Genomic DNA, 20,594 nt, shown 5'->3' on the forward strand with positions numbered 1-20,594 from the left:
GGGCTGTAAATTACTCAGCAGGCAGCTAAAGAGCAAGTAGAAAGGAAGTACTTAATTGTTCTCACCATGAGGAAGTTAACCTGAGTATAAAGAAAACCGGTGGCAGAAAGGGAAACTGGACTGGCTTGAGCTTGAGGAGAGCCACACCAGTATCTGCTTAACCAAGATGGGCTGGAGGCAGGCTTGTGTTGATGTGTGCCCATGCAGTTTTTCACTGGCCACCCTAGGGAAGGCTGTTGTTCTCTGCTGGCCCTGGACCAGCCCTCTCGAGGAATAGAAGGGATGCATAGGCCTTTCCTCCATCCACCACCAGCTCCCAGTCCAACACTTACCTTTGAAAGAGCTGTGCAGGGCAGGAACAGCCTTCATGAACCTTTGAGATCAACTGAGGTGGCAGTAAAAGGCCCATTGCAAGCCCTGGAGACTCCTGTTGTATTTACACAAACAGGCGAGGTGCAAGTCCTAGTGAGGGCACATGGAGCACAAGCTTACACAGGCAATGGAAGTGCTGTGCTGTAACTGCATCCTCTGGCAAAGTGTCTCTGATGGAGCTGGCCTCAAGTGATTTGCTATAGCACCTCTTCACACACACATGTACATGTCCCTCAGCAACACTTTCCTGTGGTGTGGTATGGCATGCCCTCCCCTGCCTTCTCTACAAATGGAGCCAGCAAGAGAGCCTGGTGCCAGGCAAACCCTCTTGGTCTGGCTTTCGGCATTGCAGCAGCAAGCGCTGGTTTTCCAGAAGGACAAACTGCAACAAGACATACTTTAACTTGGAACAAACTTCTTTAAAATTTATTTTATAGATCACACCAGCCTGAGTGATCTTTAAATGCTGGTCACAAAAGAGAGATCACACCACCTCCTTTGCACAAACTGAAGTAAATCCTCTTCCAGTCTCGGCAGTCTCCTTCATTCGGAGCACAAGGAATGAAGAAAGAGAAAACCGCCCTGTGTTCCCTGCTCCACTCAGACGCAGAGGGCAGTGAAATCAGATGCAGTTTGATGCTGCTACAGGGCCAGAAGACAACCCAACCAGGCCCTCGTGCCCTGCTTGGCAACACTTCACACCCTCTCACAATGCGGGTGCTGTTGAGTGTTGTAGCTGCCTATAGTTCCTCCCTCGCTAGGAGAGTGCTGGTATTTAGGCACATAGCTTGGAAAGGACTGACTGACCACCCCTTCCACTATGCTCAAGCCACTGCAGTCCCTAAGGCAAAGTACCCTCGTCTCCAAACCACGTTCCTCACCTCTCCCATGCCACTTAATGCTCTTGGAGTGCTGGTGCTGGCATTGGGAGACGTGCTCTCCCCTCCAGAGGCCTGCTGTTGCTCAGTCAGCTTGAAAGCCTACCCCAAATCACAAGGTGAACTGGAATGAACTCCACGCAGGTGTCACAGAGTGAGAAACAGGAACAACCCGCTAAGGAGGAGCAGACACCTTACAGTCACCCTCTAATTAGAACAGAATCCTTCACTGGAGGAGGAAGCCCTCAAAGAAACCGAGGCTGACCGCATCAGCTGGGGAGAGCACCGATTTGCTGAGGATGCCACCTCCTCCCTCAAAATGCTCCCACACTTCCACAGCTCACCACAAGCTGGCAGAGGAGAACTCCTGTCCTTGCAGGAGCCAAGAGGCAGGGTTAGGAGAGAGATCAGCAGGGAACTGATCACGTGCACAACCCAGGGTTAATGAACATCGTAACAATTAAGTTAATTCAAAGACCGTCCTTGCAGGGCCTTCCTAGGAAAGCCAGAATTTGTCATAAAAAAAAGAAAAACACCTTACAATCTTTTCTTTTTTTTAAAAAAAAAGAAAGAAAAATTACCATGTACTTCCAAACCTGAAAGCACTTCTGTTAAGTTCGGTAGCAAGCCATCACTGCCCTCTTCGACCAAGACGGGAGAAGACAAATCCTACTGCTGTCATGGCAAAGTTTGGCCACTGAGTTCCAGAAAAGATTTAGGAAATACTGGAGTAAACAAAACCAAGGGGAGGTCACATTTGCCTGGTGTCTCTGTTCTAAAGGTGTGTAACCACCTGTGATCTCTGTCCATCGAAGTGAGGTGGCTTTCTCAGGCTCTAGAGACAGAACACATGTTCCTACAATATATTCTTAATACTGTCAACTGAGCTGCTGCAGCCTTGAGAGGCAGCTTTGATTTAATCCAATGTGCACTGAGCAAACAATGAGGAAAAAGCAGCATGATGGGAAGGGGAACAGGATTGGCAAATGCCTGCCCATTTAATTCTGTCTCTAAATAAAATCTTAAGTGCTATTAATGTATTTCAGAAGGTTTTTCAGTATGGGATTCCTCAACATCAAAAACTGCTTTCCAATTTGTTTCCCTGTCAGATCTCCAAAGTAACTTTTTCTTACCATCTCCTTCAAACATCAGTCACTACAACATTATATTAAACCCACTTGGAAACAGAATCCAGAAATTTGGCATGGGGCCTCAGTGGTGAGGAAACAATGCCCTGTGGAGCCATCCTAAGCAATGTGTTCTAACCTTTGCAAGTCTGGAATTTCCAGCGTCTGATAACCCCTGGATTTGAGACAGCAAAGAGGAGGAGAGCAGCAAGTCCTGTGGACAGAATGAGGTGAGGGAGGAGGGAGGCAGCTAACTGGCTCTTCACAGTTCTATTCAGACTCTCCTCTCATCTTCATGCACACAAAATATAATAAAAACTAAGAATAAAAACTAAGCCCATGATGTACAAAAATGTGTCATAGGGAGAGGAAGAAGGTGTCAGTTACTCAGTTCTGTGTGTCTCATCACCTTCGTTAGCTTATAAATTATTCTCCTCTCCATCGCTTCCTTCAGAGAGGAGGGACGATTCTTCTGCAGCCAATCAGCTGGATGGGTTTTGGTTTAAGCTGCTCTCGATCTTTTGGATAACAGATGAAGGGAAGGGGAGAAATTCCTCAGAGGGAGGAGTAAGAAATTTCAGCAGCCACTGGCAGGAGTCACACAGGCTCCCTGAGACTTCACTTTATGGCGCTGACCTCCACGTCGCCGTCCTCCTCCTCCAACTTTAGACTGAAAAACAAGAAGATGCACTTTAATGCACAGCAACCTCTGAATCAGAATCCAGATGGATTACACACACATCCGGACAAGCAGCAGGGCAGTTGTGAATGACCAGCTTCCTACCACTGCAGGAAGGAGATAAGGCAGGCAGACACACCATGAAGAAAGGAGGAGAAACAGATACCCTGTGAAATTCAGTCCTTCAAGCTGGAGAGGACCTGATTTCCTAATTTTCTGAATGCTTCACTCCCATGACAGTCATCAGGTACCATGGGGCTCAGCACCTGGGAAATCAAGGCCTCAGGCTCCCTTGGCTTTATGCAGGATGGAAGGAGAGACCCTGCCCCCCTTTGTCTTTTTAACCTGACTCTGTTCCCAGCCTCAGGCCAGCAAACCCACCGTTCTCTTTTTAAAGCAGCCAAATACCTTATTGCCCTCACGGATGTGGGGCTCTTCATCCAGCGCAGGCTGAGGGGAAGCAGCAAAGAGAGAGAGGCAGAGGTAAGCAAGAACAAAAGCAACACAGACTCTCAGGGGGAGGGGGGAAACAGCAAGCTGGGAGCACTATTTACAACCACAGAGATGCTACATCAGGACAAGAAGAAGATGGGGGATCAGTAAGAAGCCACAGGCAAATGACAGAACCCCTGCCAGAGGGCCCTCTTTCAGCAGCCAGCCTGCCTCAAGAGGGCTTGATTTGACCAATGGCAACTAATATAGCTAAAATTAAGGGGGGTAACACTGATCAAATCTCAGAGTCAGTTCCTGAACTTTTCACTTACTAGAAAAGCATACTAAAAGGAAAAGACCTTTCAGTAATAAAGCTGATAAATAGCTCCCAAAGCCTGCAGTTAGAACTGAGTTCCTTTCAGACCAGAAAGGCCAGGTATCCTTCTTGGACAAGCTGAGCTGAGAAGTACTAACCAACAAAACAACCTAGATGAATTTCTTTAGAAAGAGATATGTCTTTCCTTCATAGATGTCTTCATCCTCCCTCCTTGACAATGCAAGTGACCTGTGCCTAACAGTAGTACTTAGCTCATAATTTCCCTAGTGTAGGGATGCTCCACCTCTCATTCAGAAAGCAGAAATGTATTCTGTGACTGGCTGTTAGATGCTCCACTAGTTCAGCTACTGGGTGTATGGACATGCTTCTTCATTGTGAGCACAGTCAAGTAGTAAAACAGGCTGCCAAGGGAGGCTGTGCAGTCTTCCTTCTTGGAAATTTTCAAGACATGACTGGATAAAACTCTGAGCAACCCTGGTCTGACCTCACAGCTAATCCTTCTTAGAGCAGGAGGTTAAAGTAGACACTTCCTGAGGTACACCCTGAATTGAGGTCCAACCTAAGCTGCTACCTGCTGAAAGGTCAGCCATGAGCAGTCATCCAGCCATCAGGATTTTGCTTTCTGCTCCGAGACTACTTATATTTCTCTGTTTCTGTGGCACACTGAGTCCCAAGGTGAGGGGACAATGCCTGTGCTTTAGAGTACCCTTCCTCCAATAGAAGAAACCAGGATGTAAACAGCTAGGACAAACAGGGCATTTTCCTCACCAATGGCTGCAGGGCAGGAGGTGTCATTGGCGCTGCAGCTGTTGAGGGGGCCTCGTCCCCAGCTGGTGGGCCCCCAGACGCTGTCCCAGCTGGAGGAACACCATCCTCTCGTTTCATAATGGCTCCCTTCTTGGTTGACTGCATCTTGATCTGCTGTGGCTTGGAGTTCATTGGGGAGTTATTGGTGGTCTGGAGTAACTGCAAATTGCAAAGGGAGAGGCCAAGATCAGCATTAAAATACCTGAGCCAATCTGGTAAGGTTCAACGCTGCTTTTTAACAAAAAAGCCCAAGAGAACTCGTACCAATAGCCATCAGGAGAAGAATGCAGCAGCAGCTATTCAAAGAAAACTAGGTCTCTGAACTGCCCTCAAGTACCCTTACAGAATGGAAAGGACCACTCAGCTGAGGTGACACTCAACCCTCCACAACATGACTCAAAGGGACCAGCTACCAGGAAGAGAATGAGCTACCACAAAGGGACCAGCTACTGTCAGAAAGAGACTGAGCCTTAAGAACCAGAGGCGTCTGGCTCACCTCTCACCTTCACATTCCTTCATTCACATCAGCTCAAGACCGACCATACAACAAAGCACACTGCTCATGTGTAACCCATGGGCTGATGTTTGCGATTGAAGGACGGCCTCTTCCCTCATATTCCAGAGCTATCCAGATTATCCTGCTGGCTTCTCAGTGCCAAAAGTAGCTAACTCGGAAAAAAAAACCCAACTCTTCAGGCTTTACCTTAGTGATGGTACCCACAGCTTTGGTGCGGCCTTCACGGAAGACCAGCCGCTGGTCTATGTGTAGGTATTCTGGGGTTTTGATGAAGCGGAAGTGCACCGTGGCTTTGTCCCCTGTCCTCAGGCAGTCCTTGTCCATGCTGAGAATCGTGGCTGTCTGACGGATGCTGCCACAATGCACTGTGAATGGAACGCAGGAAGGCTTTCAGCAGCCAGTGCCATCAGGGGAATAAACTCCAGAGACATATTTAAGGCAGCTCTCGCTACCCTACAGCTAACAGGATGAGTCTGGAACGTAAAAATCTACCGTGTAGCAAAAACTATAGGGGTCACACAGCTGCCTTTGTTCAGTCCTCAAAAAGAAAACACACATAAGCTAGAACAGTCGCCTCCAAATAGAGACTTGCCTGAAAAACCCTCAACAGAATCCTACACACCAAGCAGCTGGAACTAAAGGACTCAAAATGAGTCCTTTCATCGGCATTTGAAGCTGAACAATCTTTGCAGCGTGGAGATCTGTCTCAGGCAGGCTCTAAGTACACTTGGAGTCACACATCTCCTTTTTACTTACAGCCTCCCCCATTCCCTGTCAGATCCCTCCCCTCTCTCTAACACATTGCTGGCAAAGGTAAAAACACGAACTATGGCGTATATTCAGGTTCACAGACCTGCAGGAGCAAAATCACCTCAGGCTAGAACTGATACAAACTGTTACCACTGGGAAACAAAGGTGAGACAACACTGAGACACGTACCCATGGCTTGATACCGTGGGCTGATGGTGGTGGGATGATGGAGCACCAGAATCTCTGCTTCAAACTCCCACGATGCTTGTGGATTCAGGCGGGGTGACACCATTACCATGCCTTTCCGGATGGAAGAACGCTTGATCTGAAAAGCAGAGACACATAAAAACTTGGCTGATTCTCCAGGGAAGAAATTTGCTTCTCTGGCTGACTGCATCCAGAAGGATCCTAAGGGGTTTCACAGATGCTCACCAACTCATGCTCACCAAAAGGCAAAGCAAGAACTGTTTAGCACTGTGTAATGATGCTATGCAAAGGCTGCAAAAATCAAGTTCAGCTGAATTTTCTAAGGAAGCTTTACAGTGCTGGGAATGCTTGACACTGACACAGAAGTTTTAAGTCACTGATCCTTTAAAAGCAAAACACACAGCCTGCTTGTGTATTATCCAAGCAGACGATCTCTCTGAAAGTGTGATGTCTGTTAACACAACACGATAAGTCTGAACACATGAAGTTTGGTATAGCCTAAATTATACCCCCTTAAAAATCAGTGCAGCATTTATTGACAGAAACCTTCTGCAAGAGGAATCACATCAAATGCTGCTAATTGTTAAACCCCAAATCATACAGTTGGTCCTACAAGCTGAGAGGAATAGTGTAAATACACTGTTCAGGACACTAATGCAGTTCTAGCACAAAGGGAAACTTTTCTTCCAATGCCCCCACTTTGTTAGACATCTCATCTCCAACACTAACCCTGATTACTTTGGGTCCCACTGCTACCACCTGGCAGCTGTAAGGTGGAACAATCGGGATGTGGGACCCACACACAATAGGGATTTTATTCAGTTGCAAAATGAGGCAGCCGAGGTTTACAGAAGCAGTCTTATTGCAACAAGTCCAAGAGCACTCTGAGGGTTTAGAACCAAACATCTCACCTTTTTCAAAGCAAAGGAGGCAGTCTGACCTCCCCGCACTTCTTTGACGGGCATTCTCTTGCGGTGGATAGACTTGACAGCAATAGGTAGGAAGTTGCCAAGGGGATCTGGCCCCAGCAGCAGGGTGTCATTTAGCTTGATGAGGCCTCTCAGTGTTGTCCCAGACACCACTGTTCCTACACCCTACACCAAAAAAAGGAAAAACAGTAACTGGGGTTACTTGACCACGCTAGCAGAAGAGCTCTAGAACTCCCCTCTCTAGGGAAGATACCTTCTTCAACCTAGAACAGGCAGAAAATTCTTCCAAATAGCAGGCCCCTTACCGGGACAGAGTAAGTATCATCTATCTGGAATTCTGCTGGTTCTTCTTCCCTGTAACTAGTCCGTGGAGACAAGAGATTAAGAAACATCTTCAGCAAATCTAGGTTCTCCCCAGTGACATTAGAAATCTGGAAAATGGGGCACATCCTGTGAAGGAAAATTGATGAAAACAGAGTTAGCTCACCTCCCTGCCTGGGATTCCACATGTAGGAGACATCCAAAATCTTGGGACTCAATACACAGTGCTAGGAAGGGAGAGCCTGGCAAGCAGTCAGAGGCACAACACCCCACTTTTGTAAACCTGTAACATTGCCTCTGCCTTCTAATGACATTCAGGAAAAGGTGTAAGGTTCCAAGACTGAAGGAAGCCGAATAACCTGCCATCTTCTGCAGACTGCCCAGAAGCAGCTTCTCACTTGTCTCAGAGAGGGGAACACAAGCAGGTCAACCTCAAAATCAACACATTCTTATGGTATCAGCACACCACATGGCAGATGCAACCTTCACACATCTGAACAATGAGACTCTCTTTCTGAATCTTCTCACCCAGTCTCCAAATAGGATCAAAAGACAAACTCTCCTCTACTCCCATTACCTCTCTGAGCTGAAGTTGGAGGCTGTTACAATGACATCATCCTTGCTCTGAACCAGCACGGGAATCTTCCTGCACCCTGGGGACTTCAGCAGTCGCTGTAACAGCTTCAGGGTTTCTTAAAGGGTGAAATGAATATTGTTAGGGAAGCATCTCCTGTCTTTGCAGATTTCTATTGTGGGGTCTCTCCCCAAAGGGAGACTGGTGTTTTTGCCACAAATAGACAGGAGAAGATGACTAAAGGTGTGTGAGACTATGAGTTTGCTACAGCCCAGGTGGGACTTAGGAGCCATTCCATCTTCCATTTCGTGCCAGCTAGCCTGCTGCCAAGCAACACCATACATGAACAGGCATACACGTTTGCATCTACAAGTGCAATGCTGCGAAGCAGACTTTTTATGGCTGTCTATTAAATATCTTTAAGCAGTTAAAAGATATTTCCTCTTCCTAGAAAGGGTTTTTCATATTGAAATCAATGAAACCCAGCAGCACTCAGGAATTGAAATATTTGAGAACATGTGAATCAGAAATCAATGTTGACCAAACAAAACTTGGCACACTTTCTCTAACAATCAACCAGCCCTAGAAGGTTAGAGAAGCATGAAAGGGGCAAAGATCACCGTCACAGACTGGGACAATGTAGGTGGATCAGATCCAGAAATAAATATTTTGGGAAAAATCTCAGGGCTCCCAACTTTGATCTTTTGCCTCTTTTAAATATATTTTCTAAGCCTCACACTTATCAGCCAGCAGGGGCATTAACCTGATGCACTGGCATCAGCCTCCTGCAAAGTGCCTTACAACAGATGAGGGGGGAAAAAAGGCGAGTAAGGGCTTAAAAGAGCAGATCATTTATATTCTACAATTGACATCCAATTAGACGGTTTTTGTGAACAAATAATTGCCTATGGGAAAGTAATGTTTTGGATACAGAAACACACACATCTAATCATGCCATCTGCTCTTCACAGATACATTTGAGTCAAATCTTGTGTCTATTTAATTTAAACAGAACATGACATGGGAGTGGCTTCTCCCAAAAGCAGCTCTTCTCACCCTGAGCCAAATGTTCTCCTTTCCCAGTTATTATCTTATGGTTAGGCCTTATATTTATTTGCCAAACATATGTTATAGAGACATTCAGATTACCTTCTGATGACATGCATCTGTTTACCTGAAACACAGTTAGGATTTTTACAATAATGAACTAACCACAGACAATGAACTAACCACAGACAGTACCAGAAGCATTCACTTTCCTGATTCTTAGGACTGATTATAAAAAAAACCACCCCCACCATCGCTGCAATTAACCACAGCATGTTCCTGGAGCTGTGGGAAACAAACTAAGAGAATTTTAAAGGTGAGAGTTGTCCACAACCTGAAAAAAGCGTAGGTTAAAGGGACACTGCTGGGATTAGAGGTGCTGCTTTAACTGCTGCCGAGCAAAACAGTCACTAGCCCCCTAGCCCCTGCTGCTCACTGCCTTCCCCGTTCGTCTAGTCCAGTCCAGTCCTGCTAACATAAGCCATATATGTGGCTGCTTTGAACCATGTATTAAGTGCTGGTTGGCTGTTCAGACAGAGGAAGGAGCTGCTGTAGTTATGTCAGCTTATCTGAGAAGTACCCAGGTGAGCAGGATGTAATGAGCAGCTGCCCTTCAGTTAACGGCTGCTGGTAAACAAGTTTGACCACAGCTTAAGATCACATTCAAATGGTGGGCAAGAAGGAAAGCAGCTTTCAAGAGAAGTTCCAGACATTCCCTGCAGACTTAAATACCCAGAAAGAAAGCAAAGCCACAACCCTAATTGTATGCTTCTCCCCTTAGAGATCAATTGAGAAAAACCATGTAGAAACATTTTCATGTTGCCCAGCTGAGTCCCCCAACTTGGTTAATTTTGAGACAGTGACTAGGAGTGAAATGCCTGCAAAATGGGCCAGGGAAAAGGACAGATCTCTGGGAAGTGTTTAAGGTGCAGTCAAAATAGATAAAGCGGCTTTCCTCCAGCAGTAATTCTGCAACCCATGCAGAGGACAACAGAACATTCAGAGGTAAGAAACAGCCCTGGAGAGAGCGTGTAGGACTCACCTTGCAGGATGTTGGCAGGGCACATGTCAATCTTGGTCACTACAACAAAGACGGGAACATTAAGTGCAAGTGCCAGGCCCAAGTGCTCCTTGGTCATTCCAACAATCCCAGCATTACTGCCAACCTACACCAGGGATACAAGACACAGGGATGTAAATGTTCCTCTTCCTGTAAGCTGGGTTACAGAGAAAGCCTTGTGTCAGACATGCAGTAGGCTGTGATTAGGTTGTAGATGTGTCATTGTGACTGTATGAGCAGACCAATCTAATTTCAAGTGCTGCTGGACACTGGCTAATTTCTCCTCAGTTTTAACAAGGTTTTCTGGAAATTAGAAATCTTTCAGTTTTCAAGAATCATATGTCTGCCTGGGACTGACAGTCCTGGGGCACTTGCCTCAGAGTCCTGGTGAGATACCCACAGTGGCTTCTGCTCTCCACTTCTGTGAGATGCTGCCTCCCTCCACAACCCCACAGGGACTTTGCAGTAGATTAGAAATTGAGGCTGTCAAAGCTGTGAACAGCCCCACTCCTGCTGGTACAATACATTCTTTTTGCTACCTACCATAAGCATGCAGAAGTCAGGTAAATGGCCAGTCATGCCAAAGACGGTGGTTTTCAGGTACTTTTCATGACCAGCCAGGTCAATGAAAGTAATGACCTTGGTGGATTTCTCACAGATCTTTGTCCATTCCAAGCTGCCACCATGGCTGTCAGGCTTGTTCACCACGTTGCCCTCACTGTCGAAGCCCAGAATGTCATTGCCCACACTGCTGGTGCGTCCTGACTCAATCTCATGCTTATGGCGGAACAGTTTTTGCCGAGCAAAGCCTCGGCCATTGTCTAGTTCACCATGTGTCAAGACACCTAGCAATGTGCTTTTTCCTGCATCCACATTGCCAACCACTGCTACCCTGGAGGGGAAAGCAAAAAGGAACCTGGTAAAATATAATTCGTGAAGAAACAAACAATCAAAATAAAACCAACCCCAAACATCACTGCTCACGTAAATAATGAGTTTGGTCTCCCTAAACTTCAAACACAGAGTCAAAAATGTTACACCTTCACAAGCAGAGATTCTTTCACAGTTGTTAGCTAACAGTGGAGATCCCAGATTCTGAGGAGTGGGATGTGAAAAACTGTGGAAACAGATCACTAGTGTCCAGAACACAGTTAGACATTGCTTGATGCCATACAGCGTATCTCTTCCAATTCCTAGTCTCTTCTATCCAGCATACCCACTGTGGCAAATTGAAAGAAAGACTAAATCCCCACTTGGTCTGGAGTATCTCTGCCTTTCTCATATTCTTCACATTGCAATAGCACCAGGTGCTAGGGAGAGCACAAAAATTTAAATTGCTGCTCCCAGGAAAGGAAAAGCACAAACAACAATGAAACATTTGTGGGGAAAAGCCTCTCCTACAACAATCTCCTTCCTTGTCTCTGATAAAGGTGGTTATTATGGCTGTTGGTAAATGTTGGAAATCCATTCCAACCATCTCAAGTCATGTTACACAAGCTATTATATGTTCATTAAAAGGTTACCTGGATCATCATAGTCTTGGAATAGAACTGAACCCTTAGTCAAAAGCACTGTGTTCTGGCAGTGTGCATATAGGTACATACATACAGCCACACATGCACACGTGACTCCCTACTGGGATTCCAGGACACAAAAGATCCCCAAACTGTGAAGCCGTCACTCAGACAGCAACAGCCCTTAGCTAAACACAGGCAAACTTTCACAAACAGTTTGTTCACAAAACTGACAGCAACAACAACAAAATGGCAATTTCATTAGCAAGGAGTGGTCAAGCTCAATTCCCTTTGTTGGGTAGCTACAACACCCAGACTCAAATCAGCGTTGCTGGCTCAGCATCACACACTGCTCACAGGGTAGAAATGCAGCCAGGCTGCTGACTAACCCTGTCTCCACCCGGCTCCTCACCTGACCTCCAGGAAGTCGTTGTCACCCACACGTTTCCGAACCAGGTAGTCGCGCACCTTTCCCCCGGCCTCCTGGTGCTCCCGCAGGAGGATCACGTCTGCCTCGATCTGCTCTGCCATGCTCTTCAACGTGGCATAGGATGCTTCCATGTCTGCCTCGCTCAGACCATATTCAGTCCCATCTAGTGTGATGTTGGGGAGACAAAGAACAATCAGCGAGCATCACCTTGCAATGGCCAGCAGCTATGTCATTCTGCCTGGGACTTTCGCACTGACTGGGATTTATATGTGGACTGGAAATGTCAGCCATGTAAAAAGAATAAGCACCCTTTACCCCAAATAACTAAGGACTGTCTTCATGCTAAGTCTTTAGAAATACTAGAAAAGCAGCATCTTTCATCTAGATGAGTTTTCTACACAATTTCTACAAGCAAATACTTAAGGATTGGCAAGAAAGAACCATTTCTGTCTGATTCCCTTACTTCACATGCTGAAGGTAGTTTGTTTGCAATCACATGCTGAAGGTACTTTGCATGCCATTTCCTTCAGTCAGATAAAACATCTCACATTGTAATCGAGGGAAAAGCATTAAAAGGAAATATTATCACAATTAACCAGTGAATGTAGGACCAATTTAAACAATCAGTTTATTTTATGAAACCACATCCCAAATACATATTTTCTGCAAGTCTTCCCTGCACAGCAATTTCTTTAGAATCCTACATTCTCCAGTTAAAACAATGGTTTTTGGCATGTCTCATTGCCTTCGCCCTGGCATTTGAAAGAATTGCTGACAGAGAAAAGCACAGAGGCACTGCTGCCTCTGAACAGCTCACTCGGGCAAAGAATTGACAGTGAGAACAAGCCTGCGGCAACTATCGAGACCATTTCAAGGCCACCATAGCTCTTGGCTCCTCTCCTAACCCAGGTGTTGACAAGCTGTATGGATTTCAGACCACAATCTCCTCTGAGGTAAAAAAACCTTCAACAAAGGTGGAAAGCTACACTGCACCTGGATGACCAAAGCTATTGCTGTATGCGCATTTATATGCATGGCTGACTCATCAGCTGATGAGCAGTAACTGCAGTTTGCATGAACTAATCAGCATTTTAACTACAGCACAGCTCTCCAACAAGTAAAGTTGCTGGGTGTTTTCTAACCTAGCTCATGAGGTGGCTGAGAAGCTGTTGAGATGGTGGAGACAACAAAAAGCACCATGGCTGGGGTCTTGGGTTGTAGAAGGGGAATGAGCAGAGGACAGAAGAGAGCAAGAGCCAAGGTATAAATGGAAAGAGAGGGTAAGAGCCAAGGGATAAATGGAAGAGGCACTACTGATGAAGCAGTGAGCTTCCTGGCAGTCTTCACTTGCTTCTCAGTCATCTGAGTTGGGTACACATGATTATCAAAATCATAGACACTCAAAGTGAATGAGGAGTGACAGTGGCAGGGATATCAAGATTTGTTTTCTGTTGGCTATTGTTTCCAATTTACAGAAAAGATCCCCATCTTCCTTGACTACAAAGCAACCCAAAATGAAGTTAGACGTTTTAGCTTGTATTTTAAGGTAAAAAAAATAACTACTTCTAAGTACATCAGTGCAACAACCACCAGTTAACACCTCACAAAGTATCCTAAAAGAGAAAGCTGTTACTAGCCTGACTAGCTAGATCTCTGCTGCAAATGTGGTTATCCCAAACACCAAGAATGAGGGAAACTCACTTGGAGACAAGAACATTATGCCTGTGATACTGGCTGTATGACCACTGGCCTTTTCTAGGCTTCTCTTCTACACTGGCTTTTTCACAAGACATCAAGAAATCACCAAAAGCACACCGTTCTGAAGTAACACAGCTCTCTCCCTCCATTATCTCAGCCAACCCTGGCAGTGATGTCCAGGTTTTGTACTCTTCCTCAAACTTCGTAACTAGTAAAATTTCTGATCATAACAACTTGATGTCCAGCAGATATCTAAGCTATCTGAAATGTGCCTTTAGCCTTATGATAGCCATAGACAAGCTTTTTGCATTCAGAGAAACAAATTTCAATTTCTAGCAAGGCCATGTTCAATACCATCATCAGATGTAAATATTCAGATTGTGGAGAAGACCAAAAGGCAATGTGTGCTAACTGCTAAAATTCGAAAAGGCAAATGATGCAGTCACACTCAAGTTAATGTGACAATAAAGGCTTCATGCTGAGAAAAGTGAAATCTTTCTTTCCATAGTACAGACATACATTAACAAAGTAAGTCAGTAGCATACATTCTGGTTATCCAAAGTATCTCAAACACATTCCTATGGGTTAAAAATATTGTTATTTAAAGTGGAGAAGTGAATAAAACCAGACAGAACAAGACCTCTATCAGGCACTGAGGACGCCTCTACTAAAACTGTTACTGTAATTTCAGATCCTTCATCTTTTCCTGGAGTGCCCAGACAACTTATGCCTTATTTCCAAAAAAAAGCACTTGCATGATTTTATATAAAAAATATGTTTAGCTCCACTACATAAGACAGTTGCTGGCAGGAATAAAATAATCTGTCCCACATGTTCTCCTGTACTTTGTGGAGGTTTCCAAGTTCCAAGCAGCAGTCCAGTTAGATGAAGTAGGCTCTTCTTGTAATTGCAATGGGTTTTGTTGTTTTCCTGAGGAAGATACACTCACCTGATCCTTGACCGATGACATAGATGGTCTCCCCACATCCCTCATCAATTCTCTCTGACATCTGCCGGAGCAAACTGTCATATTGCTCTGAAGTTGGACTCACCATCACCAGCTGGAAAGAAGATTAAATATCCATTTTCAGATGTCAAGCAAACAATTTCAAAACCAGCTTCAGTTATAAGGACCATCAATCCATGTACTTTATTGAAAGAGAAGAGCTCTTTCTCAAGGACCGCTTTTTGGTGGTTTGCTTTCAGTTGTTTTTATTAAACCAGCTTCACTGACAGCTATTTCCTTGTGACACTGCACAAGGTTATTTGTCTGAGCTCAGAGTTCATTTATGTTGCAAGATATACTTCAAAGCACGTAAGAATACCAAGCACCTCTTTTTGAAGTAACCAGTGTTTAGAAGCCACATTTAAGTGAACATCCTTCTTCTGTGTAATACATGTATCCATGCAAGGAAAACAAAGGGGAGGAGATATTTCCTCCAAACAAATTCCTTAGCTGGGTATTCCAGAATCCACTACAGACAGTGCTGCTGCTCCCCCAGAGCATGACAGGACAGCCAGAGGAAATCAGCCAGACCTTGCTGCAGAGCACACCTAGGCACCAAAACCTAGAGCATCTCACAAGTCTTTCACATACTTGATCCCCCCATACTTTTCTGAGGGGGCAGAGGGGAAGGAGAGAACACAAATAAGCATTATTTTCAAACTCCTAACAAAACTCCAAGTACTTCATGCTACAGTGCTGAGAGGCAGATGTAACAAAGCACTTTGTATGAGCATTTTTGGGCATTTCACCAGTGGAGAGCTGCAGCTGTGTTACCAACAGCTGCAAGCCAGCAGCTGTGTTACCACCAAGCTTTGACTGCAGTTATTGCAACAACCACAACTTCCTTTGATCTCCCCTACAGAGGCAGCAAGAGGAGGAAAAAGTAGACAGAAACAAAGTGGAAAATGAGGACAAGACAACAGCGCTTCAGGATTTTTCTTAGCTGAGGACAGTTGCACAGAGTGGCCACAGTGGTGGAACAGCAGTGGCAGACCAAGGAGACCTCTATTACCCATTCAGGGCCAGTTGGCCACCTGCTCCCTGACTACCTATAAACTTTTGGTGGCTGAGCATCCTGGTACAGTGGCTCTCTAGCTGTTGCAATTGAAATATGCATTTCTGCTAAAAAAAAGGCACTTTTGGTACAAGCTGTAAAGTCTACCACCTACCAAGAGCCCTATGGGGAGGTGCACTTGTGCCATGCTACAACACTGAATGAAATCTGTATTTCCACTAGCTGTTCTTACATACATGGTCTGAAATCATGCTCAGAACAATGTACTTTCCTTTACTACACATGAAGGAAGTCTAAAATGTGTGCTAGATTTGCCTAAAACATATACTTTGAAGCAGTTCATAATGATTACATCGTCAAGCCTGCCCAACATTCTCTACTAACACAGAGTGACTTGCTAGCACAGCTAAACAATGTCTATTCAAGGAAGAACTGCCCCTACTACCTACATAGTTGCTGAAGGCCTTTATTAGGAATTTAGACTGTAAGGGAACCCAAACCCCACAAATAACACTTAAGCAGCTTTCAAAACTAGAGCAATGCATGCATCTGGAAAACTGAAGCACAGACAGCAAGCCATTAAGCATGGTTGGAAGCTTTAAGGCAGACAAGGCAACACTCTCCTCAAATGTTAAGGGTCTCACAATGCATTATGTGATGCATGTGTCTTCAAGGGCCAGGCAGCTATAACAGAGACCTTCACGTGCCTCTGAGACACATGCCCTAAGTCTTTTAACTGCTTGGCATGGTCTGCAAAGGGTAGCAAAGCACTCCAATGTGGAAGGCCACATAATCTTTTCACTTCATGCCGCAAACAACTGAGTTTTGCCTTTATTATTTGCTCTTTTGGGTTCATTTTCTTCTTAAATGAGATCACTGGATGTAAATATATTTAGATGGAAACCAGCAACTGTTCAAAGGCTTGATCAGGACAGAAATGGAAGGCTGTGTGTTGATATGTAGAGCTTGTTTTGCCCAGCGAGCACTTTCAGGAATTCCTGGAAGCACAGCAGACAGGCTCACTGATTAGGCTAGTGCACCAGCACAGACTGGGACTTAGGAAGATCTATTAAACAGGCTGTCATAAAGATCAACAAAATAACGGGCCACCAGTATAGAGCCACACTAACTTCAGTTTCTTCAAGTCTCATCACCAACTTTATTTTCCTAAAAGTTCAAATGCTTCAGCAGTGTGCCTGGGCAGGGTGCTGTCTAAAGTGTGAGTGGATATTTCAGACAAGCAGCTCTCTGTCACCTTTCTTCATGGTGCCAGGTAGGAGGGCCCAAGGCTCAAACAGTATGGTACCCACACACATCAGCTCAAAACACCATTCCCCCTACTCTGCTGCTTTCACTGCCAGACAAGGTGCTGTTGAAGGGTGTTCCACTGGTAGACAGCCTCCAAAGTCTACCCTAGGACCGATGAAGCTTACAGATGATGCAGTGTAGTGGGGTGTCAAGAGAAGGATGTGTGGAACCAATAGCAGCTTTCATTGATCACACCTTCCAGTGTTGTTCAGTGTTTCTAATGGCTTCTGCACCCACAGCCAGTTCTGCCATTTCCTAGGTCACTGCAAGACTTTACTCTCTGGTTTGAAGATCTCTTCAGCTAGCTTCTTGGACACAGGGAGCCTGTTCTTTGCCATCTCTTTGGTCAAAGAGAGGCCCTCCATCTTGGCCTCTCTGCTTTTTAGCTTTGAGCAATCCCCTCCACGTTTGCACTACATAGCTGTGGTTTTCAGAGGTTTTCACAAAGTCAAAAATTTCCATTTCTGTTCTTTCCACTTTGCGAGGCATTGAGCAGTTAACAGTGGGAGCCATGTGGGGTCTAGAAACCTCAGATTTCCTATAGGGCAAAGAAAGTAACAACCAGTTATTGTTTTATTCTTATGACAGCAGAAGGAAATATATCTCTCAAGTATGAGATGGCATCTCTAAAGTCCCTTCCCAAGCTCTGGGGAGAGGTGGCTTTTCCCACCTTTCCTCTGATCAGCTTTGGGATTAACATATGCTAGAGATAGGTAACAGCTACAGCTTCTGAGCTTACTCCAGGGGTCAAGTTGAAAGATGCATTTTCAAGAAACCAGTGAGATTGAGCTCAGGGTACATCAGCACTACTGCAGGAAGTCCTTACAAAAGAAGCATTCCATATCCATGAGGTGGGAAAACAATAAAGATTAAGGGAAAATGAAATACTATGTGGTATGTAGTGCTGCTCTTTATTGGACTGATGCTTTCCATGGCTGGAAGGCAACCACTAGCCATTTGGAAGTCAGGGAAAAGGCACCTTCTGTAATATATTTCGCTTTCCGTTTCTGTGGACATATATAGTTCAAGTGCTAATAACGTTCTGTTGTCAATGTAGATCTAATATAACCATCATCTCTTCACTAATAGCCTTGTGTGATACGGTTTTATCCTGAAAGATGATTACTACTACAGTGTGTTAGTAGTGGAGGGAAAATAAACACCCACTAAGATCAACATGATAATGAATTTGTGCTGATGAATCAAAGTGTTTGCTTGACCAGCTGACAAGATGCACTTGATAACTGAATCCCAAGGTGCTTCTCTCTAAACAAAGCCCACCCTACAATGAACACCCTTCGGGAGAACAATGAGAAACATATGCAACACAGCTAGGGGGTGGGTCACACAGGACAGAGGTAGCAACTAGCAAACAAACAGATTGCAGTGGGACTCGCCAGTTCAAGCAGGAATTGAAGGGCAACAATTCAACTGGGAAGACAGGAAAGATGGGGGATCAGAAGGGAGGGGCACATTAGCTTCTGCATTCTCACCATATGGGATTGCCATTTTGAGCACATAGCAGGAGACTAACATGGAGAGATAGGACAGAGCTCATACTCTTAGCTCTCATCCAAGAGAGGGGTGAATGAAAGGTCTAGGGAAAAGACAGCAGCTGTACATTGTTATATGGAAAAGTAACTTTAATAAAGGTCAAAAACATGCTTACCTATCGCTTTCATAGTGCCTGCAGATTTCTAGGAATGGGAGACAGGCTGACAACACAAATGGAGACTGTGGGAGAAACACATTCCTCTCTCTTCGTCAAGAGTTTTGGTCAGGTTCCTGGCTGTCAAGAATCAGTGACACAGCCCTCGGCGTCCTCCTGTGCCCTCTTCCACATCAGCCACATCCAAGACAAAGCACAGATCAATATTGGCATCCTGTATCAAAATCTTGTCCAGCTCATTAAGGCATAAACAGGTGGCTCAATAGATACTGCAGCCTTGATTTCTGTTCTTGACTATCTTTTCAGACATTTTCATAACACTTGTTTTAATACAGCACCACATTGTAAAATATCCAGTCATTCCCTCAAACAAAAGCTTTTGCACACCCACACATCACAATTCCTCTTTCTCCATTTTTCCATGAAGGCAAGAAAATCCAGGACTTTGGAACAACTCCAAATGGAAGCATGAAGAGGAAGGATGCCAGAAAACCAGGAGAATACACCAGCTATGCTGACTTCTGGATCACATAGTTACAAGCAGACCAAAACAAGTTTTCAGGACACTCTGGAGTGGGAGATGGTACCACGATACATCAAACCCTTGGCAGCAGCAGCTAACAGTTAAAGAAACCAGCCAATTTGGGGGGGGGGGGAATGAGAAGATAGGGTGGAAGATGTAGTCTGTGGCAGGCCCTGGCATACATGTATTACAACAATGCAAGATGGAAATGAGAACAGATTCTGACAGAAATAAGACCACCACACAGTTTCACCATTCAATTCCTAGGAAGAAACTGCTCAAGAACAATTCTTTTTGTGCTGACTTAACCCGGTATGAAAGAGCAAGGCAGCCTTGTCTCTGAGCCCTCATGCTCAACGAGTTACAAACTCTGACCTGCTTCTACGATTGTAAAGAAAGCCCCAGGAACTAGTACGACTGGCAGCAGAGATAACTACAGAGAACCAGCGCAGAGGTAAAACGTTAGACGCTAAAGCAGCCGTCAGCTTCAACCCCTGCGCTCGCTAAGAGGACGCAACACCCGCCGTAGGCACCTCCCCAGAGAGGAGAAGGAAGGAACAGGGCTGACAAGCCTGCTGGCTCCCTCCTTTCCCAGCCAGGGCACGGCTCGCTCTCGGCCCTAACCCAAGTTTACAGCACTTCTACCGGCCGCCTCCACACGGCCCGGCGGGCTCTGCCACCCGGCCGGGTGATGTTGAGACCCACGGGGCCATGGGACGATATCCCACCTCCTGCAGGGGTAGACGAGTCCCCTGGCCCTCGTTCTCCTGAGGTGAACGGTAGCGAGGAGAGGGGCTGGCCTCGGCTGCCGGGCCGCCCCGGGGGAGCAGTCCCACAGGAAAGGGGGGCGCCAGGACGAGGGCAGCGAGGGGCCCGGCGGGGAGATGGCGGTCGCCGGGCCTACCTTACTGGTGAGGTCGATCTCGGGTTCGCCGTTGAGTGCCTCACCGTCCTCGGCGTCGAAGGCGGCGCGGAGGGGACAGGCGGCCGCTGCTACAAGAGGCCCTCCACCCGGGGAGCCAGGCTCCGGGGCGAACATACAGGCCGGCACCGGGGAGCCCCCCACCGGGGATCGACTCCGCTCCGCCGCCGCCATCTTCCCTATCCCTGCCCTCCTGCCCCGCCTCTCCGCCCTGGGAGGTGCGCCCGCCCCGCCCCAGGCCCGCCGAGGCGGTGCTAGCCAATCAGCGGAGGAGGAGCTGGGTCATTAGCCTGTAGCCACGACGACGGTGAGCGGGGTAATGGTTATTCATGAGGGAGGGCCACGCCCCTACGAAGCGCGCGAAGCCAATGGGAGAGCCACTGCCAGCTCGGCTTGTTTTCTATATATACACACACAACAGAGACCGCTCGACGCGTCGGGGCTGTTCTAGCCAATAGGAGAGCTGGCCCGT

General features: G+C 46.1%; 1 protein-coding gene across 6 annotated transcripts; it reads right to left on the minus strand.

Moving 5' to 3' along the window:
* Positions 1-770: 770 nt before the first annotated feature.
* GTPBP1 (GTP binding protein 1) lies at positions 771-20,475 on the minus strand. Of its 6 annotated transcripts, XM_062620528.1 has the most exons (15): positions 20,105-20,221; positions 18,678-18,842; positions 17,113-17,546; positions 14,629-14,740; positions 11,964-12,144; positions 10,581-10,929; positions 10,020-10,143; positions 7,934-8,048; positions 7,341-7,485; positions 7,018-7,200; positions 6,089-6,224; positions 5,336-5,514; positions 4,594-4,791; positions 3,465-3,506; positions 771-3,047 (listed from the first exon to the last, which is right to left on the minus strand). In XM_062620528.1, exons 4-15 carry the CDS (start codon positions 14,732-14,734, stop codon positions 2,955-2,957), a joined length of 1,851 nt encoding a protein of 616 aa, XP_062476512.1. In that variant the 5' UTR covers positions 14,735-14,740; positions 17,113-17,546; positions 18,678-18,842; positions 20,105-20,221; the 3' UTR covers positions 771-2,954. The 6 variants fall into 6 exon arrangements, with proteins under 6 accessions (XP_062476512.1, XP_062476515.1, XP_062476514.1 ...); XM_062620531.1 differs by lacking the exon at positions 17,113-17,546; XM_062620530.1 differs by lacking the exons at positions 18,678-18,842; positions 20,105-20,221 and adding an exon at positions 18,502-18,655.
* Between the last annotated feature and the right edge of the window lie 119 nt (positions 20,476-20,594).

This window comes from Pezoporus occidentalis, unplaced genomic scaffold (assembly GCF_034315485.1).
Source record: "Pezoporus occidentalis ecotype Australia unplaced genomic scaffold, CSIRO_AGI_Poc_V1 ctg221, whole genome shotgun sequence".
Classification (NCBI taxonomy): domain Eukaryota; kingdom Metazoa; phylum Chordata; class Aves; order Psittaciformes; family Psittacidae; genus Pezoporus; species Pezoporus occidentalis.

Bases quoted from the DNA above. Each gene is read 5' to 3' on its own strand.
- GTPBP1 (XM_062620525.1), bottom strand. From the start codon at position 20,296: ATGGCGGCGGCGGAGCGGAGTCGATCCCCGGTGGGGGGCTCCCCGGTG. The intron at 7,201-7,340 runs GTAAGGGGCCTG...TTTTTGGTGTAG, and splicing joins ATGATACTTACTCTGTCCCG to GGTGTAGGAACAGTGGTGTC. The intron at 6,225-7,017 runs GTGAGATGTTTG...TCTGCTTTTCAG, and splicing joins CCTCCTTTGCTTTGAAAAAG to ATCAAGCGTTCTTCCATCCG.